Source organism: Porites lutea, chromosome 5, assembly GCF_958299795.1.
Source record: "Porites lutea chromosome 5, jaPorLute2.1, whole genome shotgun sequence".
Taxonomy (NCBI): Eukaryota; Metazoa; Cnidaria; class Anthozoa; order Scleractinia; family Poritidae; genus Porites; species Porites lutea.
The window spans coordinates 36,760,761-36,781,829 of record NC_133205.1 but is presented as its reverse complement, the minus strand read 5'-3'; the positions used below and the strand labels follow the sequence as shown (position 1 = coordinate 36,781,829).

The 21,069-nt window shown below is 38.9% G+C and overlaps 2 protein-coding genes across 2 annotated transcripts; one reads left to right on the top strand and one right to left on the bottom strand.

Annotated features, from left to right (window-relative positions):
* Positions 1 to 988: 988 nt before the first annotated feature.
* Positions 989 to 15,197, top strand: LOC140937022 (serine/threonine-protein phosphatase 2A activator-like). Its single transcript, XM_073386545.1, has 11 exons — positions 989 to 1,016; positions 1,128 to 1,198; positions 2,305 to 2,391; positions 2,758 to 2,883; positions 3,697 to 3,775; positions 4,767 to 4,805; positions 6,067 to 6,166; positions 8,574 to 8,698; positions 9,613 to 9,713; positions 11,222 to 11,329; positions 12,417 to 15,197. The coding sequence occupies exons 1-11, from the start codon at positions 998 to 1,000 to the stop codon at positions 12,504 to 12,506; spliced, it is 945 nt and encodes a 314-aa protein (XP_073242646.1). The 5' UTR covers positions 989 to 997; the 3' UTR covers positions 12,507 to 15,197.
* Positions 15,198 to 15,947: 750 nt separating this feature from the next.
* Positions 15,948 to 17,414, bottom strand: LOC140937023 (uncharacterized). The gene has a single exon (XM_073386546.1). It carries the CDS (start codon positions 17,256 to 17,258, stop codon positions 16,521 to 16,523), a length of 738 nt encoding a protein of 245 aa, XP_073242647.1. The 5' UTR covers positions 17,259 to 17,414; the 3' UTR covers positions 15,948 to 16,520.
* Positions 17,415 to 21,069: the final 3,655 nt, after the last annotated feature.

Here is a 21,069-nt window from a genome sequence, read left to right as displayed (position 1 = left end):
CAGATGTTTCACTGGAGAAAATTTACTCGGACTTGACTCGGATTTTTTTTATTTTTTAGGGTTACCGGTCATTGAGAAAATCAGGAAAAAAATATTGGAAACGACTGCCGGTACAGTTTTCTGCGAGTTGCTTTTTTGTACTTCCTACATCAACACTAAGTACTGACTTATTTTTATTCGGCGTTATGCGGTTCTCTGCTTTCAGTTTAGGTCATTGACTTAGGCAGGTTAGAACTCTTCTCTAGTAACCAGTCGGATACAAATTCTAACGATTTTGCCTCGGTCCACGCAGAGGCGTTCCTTGCGCTCCTCGCACCATCCTCCGTGCTTCCCAAGGACAAAAAAATTGCTTTCTCCTCTACCCTCGGGACAAGAACACTTCAAGGAATTCCTCTCCCCCAAGACAGAAGGGCACTTGTCTTAGGGGTTGTCCGGTGTAGATGGTAACAACAAGGAGATCAATTAAACCGTGTATTGAAAATAAGGTGTCCATGAGGAAATGAGGAAAAAGTAAATTTCTTCCAAAACCAGTAGCCCTGAACTCCCTGTTCCCTGCATACAAAAATAACTTTAACAATATGCGAATTCTGATTAACCTAAATTACATTAGCCTGCGAAAACATCCGTTTCTCCTCGCTCTTCGCCGCTGGGGAAGTTTCGCGAGGAGGAACGTCTGCGTTTCCAGGCGTTTCTGTCGCTGAGTCGCAGACGTTCCTCCTCGCGAAACGTCCCCAGCTGCGAAGAGCGAGGAGAAACGGATGTTTTCGCAGGCTAAAATTACATGTGTCGACTGCATAAAAGGGCGCGGTGGTTTGGCGCAATAGCGGGTACCGTGTAGCATGTAGAAATTGTGTAGCACCATGCACTTAACTTCTTTTAAAGTTCGAACAAAAGCGGGGAACAAAATTAAGCCAGAGACACGCGCGCCGCGTCATGCACTTTAACATGTACCTCTATACCTACGGGGAACCTGGAGCGAGTTGCAAGTTTCACTAAAATGGCGGCTTCAGATGAAGGTACGAAAAATATAAATTAGGATCGCAATTTTACGGTTAAATGAACATTTTTAAAGCCCTTAAAAACTGCACCTTGAAAGATACTAAATGAATAAATCATTCCATCTGCAGTGCCAGTCTTTGTGAAACCAAAGCGGGAGATTCTGAGCCCACGAGATCTGAGCAAGTGGGAAAAGTCTCAGGTAGAGAATTTCTGTTATTAAATTTTGTTTTATTTATATAAGCTTATTTGACGTTTCTTACGTTTTGGCAGTCATAGGATTTATAAAGGTATTTCGTTTTGAAAACTAGATAGATACATAAAATTCATGAATGGAAGCAGCAGTCTATCATCAGCGTACCAGCTATTTTAATAGGAGCTAATACATGCATGTGCTGCGGCATGTTTTTAACTTTGTTGGCAAAGTAGAATTTTACGGAATCCCGAAATCGAAGATTTCAAAATTTAAATTTCAAATCCCTGTCACTTGAAATCTTGAGTACCGCCCCCGGGACGTGCCAAGTCTGCATTTGTCGCTTACCAATAAACCCCCGATACGCGTTCTTTTTGTTGGGCTGCCCTGGAGGGCAATGCCCAATCATAAAACGTGTCACAACTATGTAAAAAAAAAAATAGACCAAATGGCAGACAGATCTCTCAGAAGGGTTTGCGTGTCCCATATCCCCCTTCAATGGAGCTGATTTTTGCATGGAGGGGAGAGGTCATTTCAGGTCGTTTAGCAAACAGATTTGGAAGTTGATTTTGAACTAACACAAAATTATTGCAGGGAGTTATTGGCCCTATATTTGCACCAGATGATTACCTAAAATACCATACTCGATGATGTAGTTAGCCTACGCGGGAGCTACAGAAACAATGCCCTCCCACACGGTCCCCACAAGAAAAGCTTTAACTTGCTGCAATTGTCTCCCTGCAGAGGGTGTGTTGTGGAAATGTTCCAGTTAAAAAAAAGTGCCATCCGTTTCTTGTTTCAAAGGCCAACTGGCCTATTTTAATTCATAGTGTTAGAAGTTACAGACCCATTCCACGGGTTAGGAATACACACTCAAGCCAGAAAAAAAGTGTAATTTTTTATTGTAATCTGTACTTCCCAAAATATCAAACCACTGCATCATGAGGTCAGCAGCCCAATGAGTCCCGATTAAGGGGGTTTTGTTGGGCCAAGAAATGGGTTATAGGATTTAATGATCAAACTAGGGGCACTGGACCGTGTCACTTTTAAGTTTTAGTCCACCTCTTTCTTTGCAGTCATGCAAATTGATCTGTGGTAACCACTATTTCTTGCAGGCGTACAGTGATTACCTTGGATTTGTCCTAACTTTAAATGATGCTGTCAAAGGCAAATCAATGGGAGGGGATTATAAAGTATCTGAGGTAATTATGACTGTTACTCAAACCTTACCTATCATGCTAAAGCAAATTTAATTTACAGTATTGATGACAGATCATAACCGTTAATTTAAAAAAGTCAGTGATCAATTAAGAATACCAAGGATTCAAAATTATACTATTTTGATTTTTAGTTTCACAAATATTGACTGCCATTACTCATGGCAAATTTTCTGCAACCAATCTCATAAGCACAACCCAGATCTGGGTAGTGAAACATCATCAGTATGAAATTCCTGTGCACTTGTTCCTCAGACATTATTTTGTGGGGAAACCAGTGGCTTTTGCTAAATGTTGCCTGTTTTGTTAGGCTACAGGTTTGTTTTCTTAACAACTTTTAACTTCATACAGGCTTCAACAAAGTTGGTAACCTTACTAGATACCATGGAGTCTTGGATTGATGAGATACCACCCACTGATCAACCACAGAGGTTTGGGAACAAGGCTTACCGGACATGGTTTGAAAAACTAGAACAGGTTAGAGACTACGGAACATGTTCACCCCTCAATTTCCACTTGTTACTTGTAGAACCAAAAGAAACCCCTAGCTGTTTGATTCCCCGCCTACTTTTTGTATTTACCCTGCAACCCTGTACGTAAAAATGGCCAGTGTATCTCAAAACTGGGTTGTGACCAATTTTGATAGCATAATTTCAGACATAACAGTTGATGGAAGAGCTAATGTATTATAATGTATTATGTAATGTATGTGTAATGTATTATTTTGATAATGCAATAGCTTCATTTTGCGAGAAAAGTTGTTAGTCCTGGACAATACCCTTTGTGAACAAGACACTTTTTGGACTCAAAATAAATTATTAGTGCCTTATAACAAACCCCTGCTCAGCTGACAGCTGTACTAGGCAAAAGCAGAAACTAATAACAAGCATTATTCTCCAGCAAGTTTATAGTAGAAGGAGGAAAATTTAAGTAGGTTTCAATATATGTGTGCAGCAGGGGTACTCTGTAGGTACAGTTGAGGTAGCTTCCTTCTTTTAGGGGAGTCTGGGGGATCCTTCAAGGGCCCTGAAAAGTATAAGTGTTGAGAAACAGAGACAAATAGGATGGAAACATTATTTTCTGTGTAGAGCTGGTGCTTGCGTGATGACTAGACAGTGATTTTCACCTACCCCTATGAAGAAACCCTGAAAATGATAAGGTTCTGAAAACCTGTGATGCTTGATTATTCCTGTTTTGCTCATAGATATTGTCTCAAACTTATTTTTATTCCAATCCCTTTTTAACTGTTGAGGAACTACCAGCACCTAAGCCTTTTTTGTTGTTATTTAGAATGCTGACTCCTTGATTAAGAATCTTCTGCCAGAAAAGTTTATGGGTGCCAGCACAGAACTTGCAGCATATCTTTTAGGTTTGGAGCTATTACCTCATTGTTTCGTTTTTATTATAGGGCTTATTTTTTGACATTAAATACCCACAAAAAGGGTTCCTTCTCTCCTCCTAAATGGAAACATTTGAGATAGCTGACAGATGCCATTTTGTTGTAACTGCATGTATCTTACACTCTGAGACAATATAATACTTCTAGAGGTGGGATCCCCAGGTAGGTAAGGTGACCCACTTGGGTGGGGTTAAAAATTAATCCTCCTTTACATGCAATCTTACAACCTCGCCATACTGGGGTGCACTTTCTCAAGATTATTGAATGGTCACTCAGCATGTAAACAAGAAAACTGTTGGCAAACCAGGTGTTGTAGTGATTAATGAGCACTCTTCTACACTCACCTGCTGCTCTTGCTGCAACCTTCAGTGCTGTGGCTTTCTGTTGTTGCCTTTAATAATGATGCAAAGCCACTGCTAAAAGAAATTTTGCGTGTATTTGATGTATCATGAATCCGACCCCAGCTAGGGGGGTTTCCCCACCTTGAAACGTTTACATGGCAAAATTTGACCCGGTCTGGTCTGGCAGACCAGGCCAGCCACCTTGGCAGGTCACCCCTAACACCTATCATGTAAACATGATCAAATTAAAATGAGTGATTATACGGACCTACCTGGGGTCTCCCACCTCTATGTAAACAGGCCCTAATAATCCTGCTGATCTTTGTGGTATAGTTCTCTTTTTTAATGCCAAGGAAGGTAAAAAATAGTTTTATTGTGAATTTTAAGTCTCTTCCAGTTACTTGAAATTTAGCACCTGCAAAAAGTGAATCACAGCATGAACACCTGACTTAAAAAGTTTTGTCCTGTAAAATTGTCATTTAAAATACCTGTAGTTGGCAAATTTGCTATTAATTACTGTAACTCCACAAACAAGTTGAGAATTCAAAATACTTCAGGACAGGGTATGTGGTAATTAAGTTGTAAGCTAATATTGTTTTTGTGTGACTCAACTTCTGTAGATGGATTTGGCAATAAGACAAGAATAGACTATGGAACAGGTATTTTTGGCAGTTATGCATTAATATTATAATTGATTAATTATTATTGTTAGTATTAGTATTAGTATTTTTATTAGTGTTATCTGAAGTCATTATATAATCACAATAATTGTTAATCACATGGACTTTAACTTTCCATGGGGGAGTCTTGTCACTATGCCATGTTTCGTAGGATCAGTATCGCTTTATTAACAGCTGTGAATGCTTCAAACAGTCATATAATAAAGCGATACTGTTCCTGAGGAAACATGACGTAGTGACAAGACTCCGCCTGGCAATAGTTCTCCTATTCAGCGTAAACTGCCTACGATAGCTTGCTGCTCTCGGGAGAAAAGAGAGAAAAGGTGCAAAGTAAACCAGCTTTGCTTCAAAGCACTGGTCTTAAGTAACTTCGGTACCACTTGCAAATCAAAGTATTTTTCAGCCATTGAGGTGTTTAATTTGATTGTCATGTCAAAATCTCTGCCTGTTGAGGTGAATAATTGAGCTGATAATTTGATCATGAGTCACATTTGTCCGTTGAGGTGAAAGAAAAGCTTGGAATAATGGATTCAAAATGTGTTTTTCTCTTTGAGGAAGCTAACCCCTGGCTATTAAAGCATTCAACTGTAAAATAACTTGTTTGTGGCGCTGGCACCGGCTACTGTCAGGTCCAATAATTTGTCAACCTTTAAGTCAACCAAAGGAAACTTCTCGAGCACTACGCATTAAACTGTCATTCGCCCATTGACATGGAATATTCCTGAAAATGTATTAGTATTTCTGAAAGGTGCTTCGTGAGTCTTGACAAATAAATGCTTGATTGTGACATTTAGGCAGCATAGGCATGCATCAATATCTTCACACCTCCATTTGCGAATTAACAAAAAATGTTCAGATAGTAGAGCAGCCAAACATCTTGTCTTCCTCGGGATTCGTCACTTAACCATTCGTGACCTTGATGAATTTACTTCCAGAGGCAAATAAAGAAATCTAGATATTAATATAAAGAAGTAATAATATTGCTAAATACTAAGGCCTTGCACTCTGGAAATTAATAATTCACTCAAAGGGCTTCCCCCTTTTATGCATCACAAATACACAAAAATAACATTTTTTCTTTAAGAAGGCTTACCCACCCTAATTTCCTGGAGCCATTTTCATTATCTTCACTTAATTTATGTGTAAACTGTACTGTGATTCCCCGTAGTTTCTTCCAGCTCTGACGGCAGCACTTACTTTCAAATTGAAAGTGTTAGTGTTACTAGCTGTTTTTTTGTAGGCCATGAAGCTTGTTTTGCTGCATTTGTGTGCTGTTTGTTCAAACTCCGAGTGTTCGACCAAGGTGACTGTGTTGCAATAGTCTTCAAAGTTTTTCACAAGTAAGTTGTAATTTATATTTGTTTTTAGATGATGATAGTAATAATAATTATAATAATAATAATAATAATAATAATAATAGGTAATGATAACTAAAGAAATGCAATTATTTTTGAAAGAAATGTATTTTTGAAAATAGATCACGAATGAATTTTTGGCTGTGACATCAATTTATTCTGGAAACATCCAGTAATTACTTTTCACCATAAATATACTTTTTCTTGCCAACCCACAGTGATGAATACTAAGTTCAATGTCGGGTAACCTTTTTTTAAAATTGCCAGCTGGGCAACCATGCTAAGAAGCAAGGCTGACTCAGTGGCAGATTCATAATGTCGCACAATGTATTGGATAATTTCTCAAATTCTACGTGACCCTCTTTTTTGCCCATACATTTGAGTGTAAGTAATACCAATGTGACTGTGGGTAGTGATGTCACGGTCTTGTAAGGATGTCACTAAGATTTCAAGTTGCCTGCTGAATACAACAAGTACAGCTGTAGTCAGGGAGTCAAACAGCTAGGGATTTCTTTTGGTTATATTATTTTTTCTTCTACTTTCGTATGAAAGTAGCTGGGGGCCACATTCATAGTAGCTGGGGGAACTTCCTGGCCCCCGCCTCTTAATGACAGCCCAGGTCTTGCATTTACTCCTGGTGTTTCGAGGCTGGGTAATCCAATGTGCAACTGTTGTTTGTGGACTATGGATTATAATGTTTGTTGAGTTGTTCCTGAGGACCTAACAGGTGAGCAAACTTATGATTTCATGTGAAAGGGCTATTGGTAATTTGCTTTTTAAATTGAGTTTAAAGCAGTAGTTGGTCTATGGATTGGGTTTATGCTCAAATGTTTGTCAGAAACAGCGTGTTTTGCACAGCTCGTTTTACATATACATTAAGCCAGCCTTCAACTTCCGTTAGGAATGCAACGAATTTGTGTACATTTTGTTTTAGAGACTACCTTTGCCCCTGGAGAGACTCTTCCCCCTGTGACGCTCTCTCATTAGATCATAACATCTTATCAAATTTATATTTTTATAGGCAGGTACAAAAGTCGGACCGGATCAACTCGGACCGCCAGTCCGGGTCGGATAAACTCGGATCGACTCGGACCAACTCGGATCGAATAAAAAAATAAAAATAAAATAAAATTGGACTCGGATCAACTCGGAGCAATCAAAAAAATTAAATTAAATCTGCAAAACTGAAAGTTTAACCTATTTGGGGGGTAAAAAAGGCCAGATCATCCTTTTTTTCTCCGTGGCTTTCAGGCGCCATTTGTTTTACTGGTGCCAGTTCCTCTCGGATCATGTTATAAACTCATGGTTGTGGTTTGACAGTAAAGAAATGATAGTTTCAGTCGCCTAGAACGTATATATTTGCTTATTTATTAGACTACTGAATTATTTATGAGAAAAGCATCAAAAGCCTGGTCTGTTGATCGCATTTGGATAGTTTGTTTCGCATTTGGAGTGTTTGTTTGTTCCTGTTTGGTTTTTTTTCTGCAGGACTTCTGAAACTTAATTTTAATGATACACTAGTGAGCAGCACACATACATTTCCAGTGAACATTTTGAACTTGGAAGGAGGAGAAACCATGCTCACCCTGGACAAAGGAAATTTCCATGCCCCGGGCAAGAATCGAACTCGCGACCCTCCGGTTCACTGGCTGGAACGTCCGATAAACATATAGTATTCGGAGGGTCGTGAGTTCAATTCTCGCCAAGGGTATGAAAATTTTCGTTGTCCCGGGCGAGCATGATTTCTCCTCTTTCCAAGTTAAAAATGTTCACTGGAAGTGTATGTGTGCTGCTCACTAGTGTATCATTAAAATTAATAAAAATAAAAATAAAATTAATTTACGCAACCACGAGTTTGTGAGAAAAAAGCAAAATGGCGGGTGAAAGTTAAGTGATACCAACTGATATTATTTTTCTTTTTATAATCCGAGTTGTTTTTTTTTATGATCCGAGTTGATCCGAGTCCAATTTTATTTTATTTTTATTTTTTTATTCGATCCAAGTTGGTCCGAGTCGATCCGAATTGATCCGACCTGGACTGGAGGTCCGAGTTGATCCGGTCCGACTTTTGTACCTGCCTTATTTTTATGCCTCTTATACATACTTCGCGTGATTCTTATGCTTTTTTAGTAAAGGGCTTATTTATTAATTAGTTCCTGAGGCCCACTGGGACATAGTTTGCCATGAGTTCCTCTGCCCAGTCAGCACTCTGGAGTTCCGTGTGTTCAAATCCCACTAAGATCTTTTAGCTTTGTCACATGCACGTGATATTGCAGATTAATAATCATAACATCACCCTTTCTGATGCGTCTCCAAGTACAAAGTAATAAGTAAGTGCTTCTATTCTAATCTCTCATACATTAAAATTTTTGCCTGATCAAATTCTCTCAAGATATTTAGAGCTTATGAGGAAATTACAAATGACATATAGAATGGAACCTGCTGGAAGTCAAGGAGTATGGGGACTAGATGATTTCCAATTTCTGCCCTTCATCTGGGGTAGCTCCCAACTGATAGGTATGTGGTGTGCTAATCACAGGTTATAGTCAGTTAGCAAAGTGATCAGTGATTAGAGAAGCAATGGTGGCACCGTTGGTTGCATTGCTTTGGGTGCCCAAGGTCCTGGGTTTGATCCCGGGTAACATCCTTGTTTCAACTTCTCTTTCACTTGGCTAGCTCAGTTGGATGAGCTTGTGCTGCTGAGCAGGAGGCCATGGGTTCAAACTTCAGTCAGACCAACACTCAGGGTCTTTAAATAACTGAGGAGAAAGTGCTGCTTTCTGTATGGGTAGCTGCAGATGTTGATTTTGTCGCGTGTTTTCAATCAAATAAGGCAAAATTGTCGCATAACAAGAATTGTATTGCATGGTAATACTACTAGTAAGCTCCACGCAACCACATCAGCAACAGAAACAAGAAAATAAAAAAGCGTCAGGTTAAATAAGTAAACCAAAAAGTCTCAAGATAGGGTACACTTTTTGTCAGATTTCCTTGCTATCATTGAATGACAAACATTGTCAAACTTGATTGGAATGGCAATTCGATTGTCACTTTAATCTGTAAAATCGTTGCTCCATCAATAGCAATCATCACATCTTCAATTTCATTGGAAAAACCACATGTACAAAGGCTCAGTGATTAGACTTTCTAGTCCTCTTGGGTAAGGACGATAAACAGTAGGCCCTGTCTCACAACCCTGGCACATATGGAATCTGCAGAACATTAAAGAACCCACACACTGTTCGCATAGAGAAAGGGACGTTGTTCCCTGTGTGGTGGTGTATCTCTCATGGGGAAGGGACTGTTACAAGCCCATAGTAAAAGGCAGCATGCTCTGTTGTGGAGACCTGCCAAGAATTGATGAAACTGAGTAAATAATTAAATTTTTCAACCTCTAAAAGTTGTATTTCCCTGTTCATAATTTGTTCCAGGTCATCCTGATCTCATGCCATCTCACTTTCCTGAAATACGTGCTGCTGAACAAAATCACCTTGATTATATGTTCTTTGACTGTATCAAGTTTATACACAAGGTAATTGGACACAGAGCTGAGTTGCCTAAAACAAAAAAAAACAGTAAATCCAGGTTTACAAAGTACAGAAGGTTTCATGGCATTTTGCTTCGTTATTATATTTAAAACCCAGCTCCCATAATTTTTTAGTATAAAGAAAATATTATTTGAAGTGTACTGCTTATCCAGTTACTAAGCTGTCAGCATCTGTACCTTGATTTGATTAATAGTTCAAGCAGCTTTTTAGGGAAAAATTAATTTAGCTGATTACTTAATTACAGAGAATATGTAATCTAAAGCAACAGAGTTTATTACGAAAAACTCCAAGGCTAGTTATAAAGAGTGCCTCATTCAGTTAAATCTTCTACCACTTAATTACTGGTTGGATTTGTTCTTTTACTTTAATGTAAAGTAGGTTGACATTCATTGAATTTGAAAAATTATGTTACTGTTTCCCCTGGTACTATTAACAGGTGTTCACCTACTGGCTTATATAATTTACAGCCATAACTACATTCCAAAAATTTTGTACGGTTTGTAAAGGAATGCCTTATACCTAATAACATAATTTCAGTCTAGTACTTCTGTAAGCACCTTCAAAGGTAAACTAAAGGCTTGTTTTAATATTAAGAGCAGTGTTTGACTAGGACAACACAAGATCATATATTAAGCTTGTTTGCCTAAAATACCGTAAGGCTACTTTTTGATCCAAAAAGCAGTTGTACGCTTGTAAAATTTGATATGTCTGATATGCAGATCATTTTCTTTTCATACTTCTTTCTTGTACTCCACTTTTTTGGGTTAACTAGGGGTAAGGGTCTGGTTAGATAGTTTTTTTCTCTTTCTTATGTTTATTGGTAGGTTAGTTTTGGGTGGTTAAATTTTGTAGGGGACTTCACATGTCCTATTGTTTTTCCATCTTGAATATGATAATATGGTATGTATACCTAATCAGTAAATAAATAAATAGTGCAAAATGCCATTTTTCATGCAATGAGATCCTGTTTCCTTGTCATCTGGCTGGTTTACTCTTTGTCACATTCATCTTAAAAAAAGTGGGAGGGATTGCAACAGTGAATTTTTCTTTCACTGTTTATTCTCGCACGAAACATCTATGGTTTTGTGAAAAGGGGTCCATTCTTAAATTATTGTTTAAAAAAAAATGGGCAAGGGCGGCTATTGAACCCGGTACCTTCAGCTCCAAAGGTTAAGTGTTAATGCCTTGCACCATGAGGACAATAGACAGAGATACCCTTATGGCCAGGTGGACAGACTTACACAGACATTAAAAAGCACTAAAACTAAAGCAAAAGTTTTGTTAAATTTGTTTTATTAGAATTGCTGTTTTGCTCACTGAAAATGCCTGCTGCTGTATCAAATCCTTTAGAAGATTGTTTCTAGAATAAGATAATTTATATAATGAGTCATTGTGTGAACTTGTTTTAACTGAATCACTCTCTTTGAAATCCCAGAAAATATTTTTCCTTGTCACAATTTGTAACAAGTAAGCTCTTTTTTTCTTTTTTTAGATGAAAAGTGGGCCTTTTGCGGAGCATTCTAATATACTATGGGGAATAAGTTCTGTTGCTGCATGGGAAAAAGTTAACTCTGGATTAATCAAAATGTACAAAGTTGAGGTAACTGGTCAGATTGTTTCTCTTTCTATACTTCTCTCAAAGGAGATTTCTTTACAGTTCAAGGACTCCTTTCACCTCCCCTCCTCCTCCAGCCATTGGCACCTGCTGGAGAAACACTTTTCTTACCTGTGTATTTCTAGGAGTGCCAAGAAACTTGTCAAAGATCTACCTATTGAAGCCAACACTTTGTGAGCCTCTCCTGTCCGTGATACAGAACACTTCCCATACAATGTATAGTATAGTCTTTTGTTGAACACTTGTTAGTCTCAAACAAAATTAAATTATTTGAATCTGGGGATGAAGAGCTGCAAAATAACATGTACATCTGCTGTACATGCAGTGATTTTGTTATCTCTGCGTCCTGCGTCCCTGATGCATAAAAATCGCCAAAGATGCAAAATAATAATGGTATGCATCCTTTGAGACACAAAGAATGATCCATCGATTTGAAGATTTTTTGGAGTAGAATATCCAGTGGGTGTGATTTCTTTTATCAGTAAAGTGTAAAAAAAAGTCGAGTTTTTGCATCTGTCTCCAGATTAACTGTCTGGTTACATAAAGGCCCAAGCATTTCAATTTAGGACTCCCATGACTCACCATAACTATTTGTAACAAAATCACTGTACATGTAGTTTTATATTAAAAGAATATACCTGCGGGGAGAATGCTCCAGAGTAAAAGTGACTGGGATGTTGAGGGATTTGTGGCCAGGCTTTAAAATTTTCCATTTGCTTTTTTTTTTCTTGGATAGGAAAATTTGATAAGTAATTTTTTGGGGTGCCTTGATTTAAGAAGAGATTTTTGGGGTGCTCAAAACAATCTGAAGATTGATGTCTTAGCCCGTACAAATTCTCATATTTTGAAGGTCACACAACAATGCCAATGCTCTTATTTCTAGCTTGGGCCCCCTGAACATTAAGAATTTACACAGAAATGTTTCTCAGCAACAGAATCAGATCTCGATCAAACCCAAAATGATGTTACTCTTCCTATTCCACAGTCTACTGACAATAGTCAAAATCAAATCAAGAAGAATTTTTTTTTTAAGTTTTTCTTTATTGTTGATCAGTTTTTGTATATTCTCTAGGTACTATCCAAGTTCCCTGTGATACAGCACTTTGTTTTTGGAACACTGATGTCCATCGAAGAGGCAGACAAATTTAAGAAACCTCTGTAACACTCTGTGACCTCATGTTATGACTTCCCCATTACTAAGGTTGGCAAAGATAAGGCAGTAACATCTCTGCAGTAGTCATGACAACAAGTCACTGTGACCAGCAAGTCACCATGGCAAGACTGTACAGCCTTGTTCATGTAATTGGCATATTTTGTCCAGGCATTGAATGATCGTAAGCAAGCCTTGTTCACTCTGCTTACTCGGCATGTGAATTCAGGCCAAATTACAGTAAATCCTCCCGTAGAGGAAACCTCTTTAAGATAATCACCTGGGTAAATGGACACCTAGAGTTGGTCCCTGCCTTTTTAAATTCTTTTTAGTTAACTCTCTGTAAAGGTGATGTTACATGGGATGATTCGCAACAACAATTTTCAGCGCAACACAGCATTGCAATGATGGGGCAATGCTGCAACCATTCGAAACAATGTCGCAACAATGCTGTAATGCTTTGTTGCACTAAAAGTCGTTGTTGCGAATCATCTCGTGTAATATCACCTGAAGATGAAGGGACGCCTTGTTAAAATGGACACGTAGAGTTATCCCTGCCTTTCCTTTCTTGACTCCTCTTAGTTTACTCTCCGTAAGAGGGATGGACACCTTCGTTGCTAAAATGGACAGCTGGCGTTTAGTCACTGTCTTTCTTTTATCCCTTTTAGGCTCTCTATAAGATGGATACATCACTAAAATGGGCATCTAGAGTTGGTCCCTTTGTTTCTTTACCCCTTTCAGTTGACTCTAGAAGATGGAGACATAGTGCCTCTGATCCCAAAGGTGTATCAGGACCGTGAAGGTTTTTGCCATGTTCCTGTGAATTCCCAGTTTTTAAGAAAAATGATTTTTCCATGTTTTGGCAAATTGGAAAATGTTTCACCTGAGAGTTACTGGGGGTTAAAATTTGTTCTGGGCTAAAACCCTGCATACCATTATTAATGCTTCCTCTGTGGTAAATGAAGAATGTGACATTGTAAGAGCAAATAGGTTTACCAAGTTCTTTCCCATGAACTTTGACAGTGAAAACCCACAAGTAAGAACTGCAATTTCAAAAGTTAGGTTAAGCAGTTTTTTTCATAAATGGTAATTCAGCACAATTATTTAGGTAAAATTGAAGAATTAATGCTCCCCGAAAAATCTGTCGGCAGTTTGTTGTCTAACTGTCAACCAACAGGCAGCCTACAAGTGGCCAACAGTCAGCTGAGAAATGGCAACTATTGGTTGACAAAAGACCATCAGTCAGCCGACAGTTTTCCCAATTTTTTTGCTGGTGAACAACAGATGGCCGACAGATTTTTGGGGAAGCTGGTCTCAATTTTACCATTATTTAGGCTATTTATAGGTTCTTAAATAGGTTCTCATTTTCTGAAAAAAAAAAAAACATGTAGCTAAGAGTATTTATTGGTATTTCGCTTAAAATCTGCATAAAATCTTGATTTTTGATATACTGTAAATCCTCTATTAAGCCCCCCTTGGAGGGGGGGTTATTTCTTTCAAACAGATTTGAGGGGAAGGGTGGGCTTAATTTTGATAAATTTTAGAAAATATGGTAAGAACCTGTTTCAAATTGTATAGAGGGGGCTTAACAAGCAAATTTTAGCTGAACAAGTTCTTCAAAACCAGGTTCTAATACTTACAGGTTTTTACTGTAAGTGGTGGTTACTGAACTGCAATATTATCAGAAGAGATGGAGGCCAGGGGTACTAACCATTTACATGGAAAAACCTAAAATTCTGGTTGAAATTCAAATGGTTCATGGCATTCTGTTTGGGAGCTTCACAAAATATGGGCTGTGATTTGAGGCGATGCAATTTTTCCACTCTTTTTAGTATTTTTAGCAAATTGGATATAATTTGTAGTGGGCTGTTCTCCCAAGACATCAGATTTTATAGTTTTATGCTTGTGCACAAGATTTCCCCCTGGGTGGTTTGTGCAAATGGTATGCCCCCCAGGTTTTTTTCCTGCTGCCTCATACAAACAATTGCCCCCTCGACTCTGCTATGAATCAGGGTTGTCACTAAGATTTCAAGTTTCAGGGTACATGAAATTTTTATGTGGGGAATTGAACAGCCAGGAAGTTTGTTTGGTTGTATTTATAAATCCTTTGTTTCATATAAAAATAGCCAGGGGTCATGTTTTTGTAGCCACGGGAAATTCCCAGCCACCTGCCTTAATGACAGCCCTGTATGAACACAAATATACAGTGTATGAACATAAATATACAGTGATTTTACTTAACCCGTGAAATAGGTAGTAGAATACTCCCTGCTATTATGCAATAATTCCACTGCTGCCTTTTGTTGACTTGTAGCTATTTTCCACTAGTTGTTAGTATCTGTTTCATGGGTCAAGTAAAATCACTCTAATGTAGGCGTCGAAAGGCGTAGGGGATCGGAAGGAAGGGGAAAAGGGAGGGGGATTGATTCTTGCACCTGTCACACAGGCTAATCTTCTAGTACTATTTTCATTTCCTGTCACTTCAAAAATATTAGGGAGAGACCTGGTTAAAAAGTTTTTATACTTAGTTCAGTCCATCATCTTTCTTTGTTTAAGACTTAGCATACTTATAACCATTTTTTATCATGGACTAACGAAATTTGTTACAGCAAATCTTGATAATTTTTGTTTAAAATTGGAGGTAAAATTCAGCCCTTTCTGTTTCAGATTATGTTTACCCAATAAAGACTGGGCAAAAATGAACTTTTTTGAGGATCGTTGAGTTAGGCAGCAAAAAAGACATGAAATAATTTACCAAAATGTTGTAATAAAATTATGAAAATGCCTATTGTCCCACTCTTCCTCGTATCCCTCTTTTTTTGGATGTTTGCATCCAAAAATTCCCTTTTCAAATACTTAAGCACTGTTTAGTTCAAGAGTGGAATTTATTCTCATGCCTTTGTCAAACACCACACCAAATTAGGTTATCTTTAGCTGCAAAGGGAGGTGATGCTCATTGATAAATATAGACTTCCAAAAGATTGATTTTTTCCTCTCAGAGAGCATTTGTGTAAATCAGTTGTGGGAAGAAAAAATGAAGTCCACAGATTCATTTGGTATACCCAATATTTTTATTTCATTTATGTTTCTGTATTGAACTTCTGCGTTGTCCAATATACTTTATAGAGCCTAATTATAAGGAGCAATGGTATTTTCTACAGAGATCATAACTCTGTAAATAAGTGACAGCCCCAACTCCTTTATTTATTACCGCCCTCTTGCTATTGGAAAATTGCAAAATTTGTCAAATATGAGGGCGGGTTGGAAATTAAACCCGTTCATACGTCTCCCCAGTCCAATGACGTAATCCACAATACCGAACTTGGCCTTTCAAGTAAGGGCTATTTTCATATTCATTGTTTACTGATCACTCAAGACTCCTTCAGAAAAAATGATGGAGAATATTTCGATGAGGCCTTTAACGGGCTAAATTCAAAGCGGGACGCAAGTACATATAATTTCTGTAAAATATTTTATTTCTTTTGTATTTCTCGTTTCAAAATATGTTTCTTTAACAATAATTTCCTCTGGTATATATTACAAGCCTTGACAGTTATCTGCCGTCATAATGTTGTACATAAACATAGCAAGATCCGAGAACAAATATTTAGGGATCTTTCGCCCTAATAAGGTAAAATAAGTGTAAGAACGTCGATGTATTTCCTCATAAGGACTAGCGTGGCCAAAACGCAGCAATGCGTAAACATTATTAAATAGTATACCTCTTTAAAGATTAAGGAAGAAGCCTTCTTACAAATGTGAGCTTACAATATACAACATTAGAAAAAATATTAGGGCATGAAAGATATCATTTTGTCTTTAAAAACATCACGAAAATACTACATAACATTTAAAGATCACAAAGCAATGCATTTTATTACGTAAGATAAAGAGCTGCTGCCTTCGTCATACTCAAAACCGTTCGAACGCGCATGTAGCTATGAAAATAAAGCCGCCGCTTGCGAAGCGTCAATAAACAATGGCAAGGAATAATTAGAAAAAGTGAAAAATAGAGCAGAAGGTCCGTTAAAAGGCTTCTACAACGGTCTGCGACCAGCCAAACACGCCACGAACAGGTCCAACAGGCGCGATGTATTGAAAGGAGTCTAGGTTCGACCCAAGCGAGGAAGTCGACCTAGGAATACTAGAAAGTCCAGAAAAACTACTACTAAATACATTAACAAGTCCTGAAATATCCATTGGTTCTTGATAACTGAGTTCCGTTTTAGAAGATTCTTTGTCGCTTTCAGTTTTCATACGTTTGTTTTGTACCGCGTGGCTGTCACAAGGTTCATTACCATGCGATCTCGCTCGTTTCAAGCCAGTCACGCATTTGACCTCTGCTTTCTTTTCTGTTCTCTGTCCGTGAGTAGCTTTTACTGTTTTATCAATATCCAGAACTTCCTTACACTCTTTTTTGGCTTGCTTTGGGGCGCTTTCATCCATTTCCGTGACTCTTTCATTTAATTTTGCCGCGGAACGCGTCGTATGTTTCGCATTTCCTGTGTCAACGGACCCTCCTGTATCGGGCAACATTTTCGTTTTGTCAAAAGTCGCAAGTTCGTTTTCCATAGCATCTATATCCATATCTATGTCCACTTTGGTTCTGTAAGTGTAGTAAGCAGAGTCTGTTGACGTTAAGACATTGTTTAAGACTTGGGAAACGAGCAAATTACGTCGAAGAAGAGGACCGCCACGACAACGACGCGAGTCCGTTATCTTCGACAGTGAAACCTGAATAATCCTCGTCGTTTCGCAATCCATCTTCACAAAGATGTCTTCTGAGAATGATCTCCTCGCTACCTTTGTTTTGAATCGCTAAGATGAGTGAACTTGCCGGTAAAATTTAAATTTTTCAACGACGAAACTTCAACACGCCACAGTCGAATGAAGTTCCGTGAATGAATAAACGTTGAAGAGGGCACGATTGTGAAATCGAGATTCTTCGGGATGGCTTAGCCAATCAAATTCTATTACGTCATACCTCGCTGTCTGTCACAGCCAACGTGTCGAGGCTCATCAACCAATCAGGCGACATGAAACTGAGACTTGACGTTCGTGGCTGCTAAATTTAGACATGTTTTGTTCGGTTGCTATGGGTGAGGTTCCTTTTGGCGGGAGACGTTACGCGTGATAAATATTCAGAAGATTCGACCGGATACTACTAGAATTCGGTATACGTGAGTCGTCAGACGTAACGACTTTCCGAGGAAAATAAAATTATCGCTGATAATACGTTTAAAGCTTTTAAAGTACCCAATAGATTGTTTTCCGCTTGAAGAGAGATACGTTTTTCCATGTCTGCTAAACCGAAAATGCTGGCTATCCTATTTGCAAATTACCAATTTTGCAAATTGGCATTTTTTTACGTAACAGTTGCATAAAAGTCAGATTCCGTGACCGTCAGCACCTTTTGCATTTGCCCTCGCGTGTTTAGGCGGACCAGTCAGGTCAAGGATGTTTTGTTTAACATCGTCCCAATATCGAGGGCCAGGGAAGGTAATAATGACATCAAACACGTTGATAAAAGAAAACTAAATAAAAAATGGGGCCATGATCTCACCAGGGCGAGTAAACTACGGCGTTAGACTCTAGATATTACAAAGACGATTTTTAAACTTTCGATGATGCTTTGTTTTCCGGAAATGTGAGACAATGACAGGCGAAAGAAAAAAAAACCCTTAATGAATGTATTGTTTTTCTATTTAATTGTTAATAATAGAAATGAGAAAAGAATAGTGTTTGAACCTGTCATGGCAGATCAAGGCCACGTTTGAACTGTACGTTATGAATTCGGGAACTCAAGTAAGAATTTTTCATGTTTTTTCAGCACCGTGCGGGATACAATTCAGTGTTCAGATGCCTTATGTAGAGTTCCAGTGACTTCAAAATCCCGATACAAGGGATTTGGAACAATCTTTTTGTGCATTTATATTCCATAACACTCCAGACTCCGCTTTATTGAAGTATTTAACAGAAGGAAAATTGATATCAGACCCGTCTGCTCGGACTTATTTCCTGTTTCCGTCCCCACACTTCCTTTGCCATAACCCAACCCTGGCTACAACCGGAAGGAAATATTAGTCCGCACCTTGGCCTCAAAATCTAGTTTGTTTTTTTCATAACCTCGTTCCACATGGCCTTTCGCCAGAAACGAGGTTAACTTTTTACTCCCCGCACGACCAGTTATTTTTGTTGTTGTTTTGTTTCTGTTTTTGTTTTCATCAGCATCTGCCATCTCGAATGCAGGAATTTTTGTTTTATTCAGATAGTAGAAAATGAACGCACAATTTTGGAAAAAAGTCTTCCTGTCGAGAGGGCAGGCGTTTAGAAAACCTGATGCTATGCCAAAAAGTTTTGGAATTTAGTTGTAACTCTTCCTTTCCACTTTACAGGAAAACTCTTAAGGAAGAAAAACTTTCAGTGTTTATGCTGTGAGATAAGAATTGAAAGTCCATCAGTAGTTTATAGAGGCCCGTAACCAGGGGGTACACGGGGTACGTTCGCACCCCCCCCCTCCCCCCACAGGCCTCAAAGGTCCGCATTTTGATACTCAATATCCAAGGTTAAGGATAGCCTGCGTAGCTGGCGGTATTGTGTGGGTGCGAGATTAAAGTTTTGGCGGTGGAGCCGTGTTCCAAAAAAAAGGAGTAGGGACGAGGCGGTGGTATTTCTCGCGGCTTCGCCGCTCGTGACGGCTCCGCCGCCAAATCTCACTCGACTACTACACAATACCGCCAGCTACGCAGGCTAGGTTAAGGAGTGCAGTCGGTTAAACCGAAGTTTCAAACTTAACAGTGATATTTAAACAAAATCAAAGAATGGACATACATTATCAAATTAAAATTGTTTTGGATGAGGTGGTAAATCTGTTTGCCACCAAACACCCACGGAGGCTGGAGCTCGGGACTATTCTGAGGGATTAGTTCCACAGTATTTAATGTATCATTTTACATCGTAAAAATACTCCTTTATAACTTAAATCAAACAGTTGTATTCGACAAATGTAATATTCAGTTCCTACCGTGTAATTTGCCGTTACAATTTCTCATGTATTGCTACTTTCCTAAATAAACGGACCAGACAATAAAAAATACATTTCGGTAGTTTGGTCCACTTTGGCCTCGTTAGCACCCCCCCCCCCCCCCCCCCGCCACCCCCACATAAAATCCTCCTCGATATAACAGGAAGGGCCAATGGACTGACGAAGTATGTTCGCTATAAGGCCGAGGAATGTCGTTCGTTATACCGAGGACTTTGATATATGGAGGTTCGTTATTAACGAGGTTCCACTGTAATAAAAGGGAAAGAAAATAGAAGGAAGAACGAAAGGAAGAATGAAGGGTCAAGAATATCCGACATCCGCTGACTGAGTTGGCGAGGTGTTAGAAGGGATATCGCACTTTTTGCCAAGACACAGTTATTAAATTGGCAAGAAACTAGTAAACGACGAATTTTTTGAGAAAAGTCCTCTCCATTGAATGGAAATGGCCAGTCTATAAAATCAGCAGAGACCCTGCATTAATTGCGAAAGTGAATTTTCTTTTTTCAACAGGTATTTTAACATGCTTGGGAAACACGTGCATGCCTGTCTCGTGGGCGAGCAAGCCAGCTTTCATTTTGAACGGGCATTTCTCAACAGGTTTGAGAATCTTCTGTCTTGAAGGACCACAAACAGCAGAAAATTGAGGCTGGATCTTGGTTTATCAATAAGAAAAATATAGAAAAAAAAACTTAAAACAAGGAGGGAACCTCGTCAATGTTTCTTTCAATTGTCGAGGCCTCCATAATCTTTTCTCTTCTGTTAAAGTTCGCCCCCAGAAAACGCCTCCGCAATCAGTTCGTTTTCTTGGTCTACGTGCTTACGCGAAAGGTGTTAACAATCCACCCCTCAGGAACGCGTACCTGAACGCCTGAACACTTCTTGTCAAGAAGATGTTTGTGGTTAAGTTTCTGTTCTGATGGTTTTCCTCGGTTTTACCTCGTTAGCAGGGTAGCGATTCCCTTTTAGATCTTTTGTAATCGGCAACTGCTTTTGCCTGAAACTGTGGCTTAAAATAAACTAGTATCTCTGTTTATCAATATAGCAGTTGCAAGTCTACCGCCCCACTTTTTCTAAGTTATCTGGATCGTCCCCGAAAACAGAGAAGTTTACTAACAAAATAGAATTAAACAGGGTGGCGGTGTACAGGCTGAGAAGCGTGTATGATCTCTGCTGCATCGTGTCTTTCTGCGCTATTCAGTTGTAAGTATAAGCTTTTTTGGTTTATAGCCTGCTTCTAAAATAATGGAGAGGGGCACTGAGGAGACGCTACGAGTGTGGGAGGCTTGCGCGCGAGACTCCACGCATACGAAACCCTCGCACGGACGGTAACCGGAAGTGGACTTTTTGCATTCTTGGGAAGAGGTTTTGTTTAAATGCTCGGGCAAATATAAGACACTTTAAATAGCAGTAAAACTTTGGTAGAATCAATGCATATTAAAGAGGTAAAGGCGTCACTTCCGGTTCCTGCCCGTCACTCTAATTGCTTGTATGAGCTGCTTTTGTATAAAAAGAAAACCGGATAGGACCACC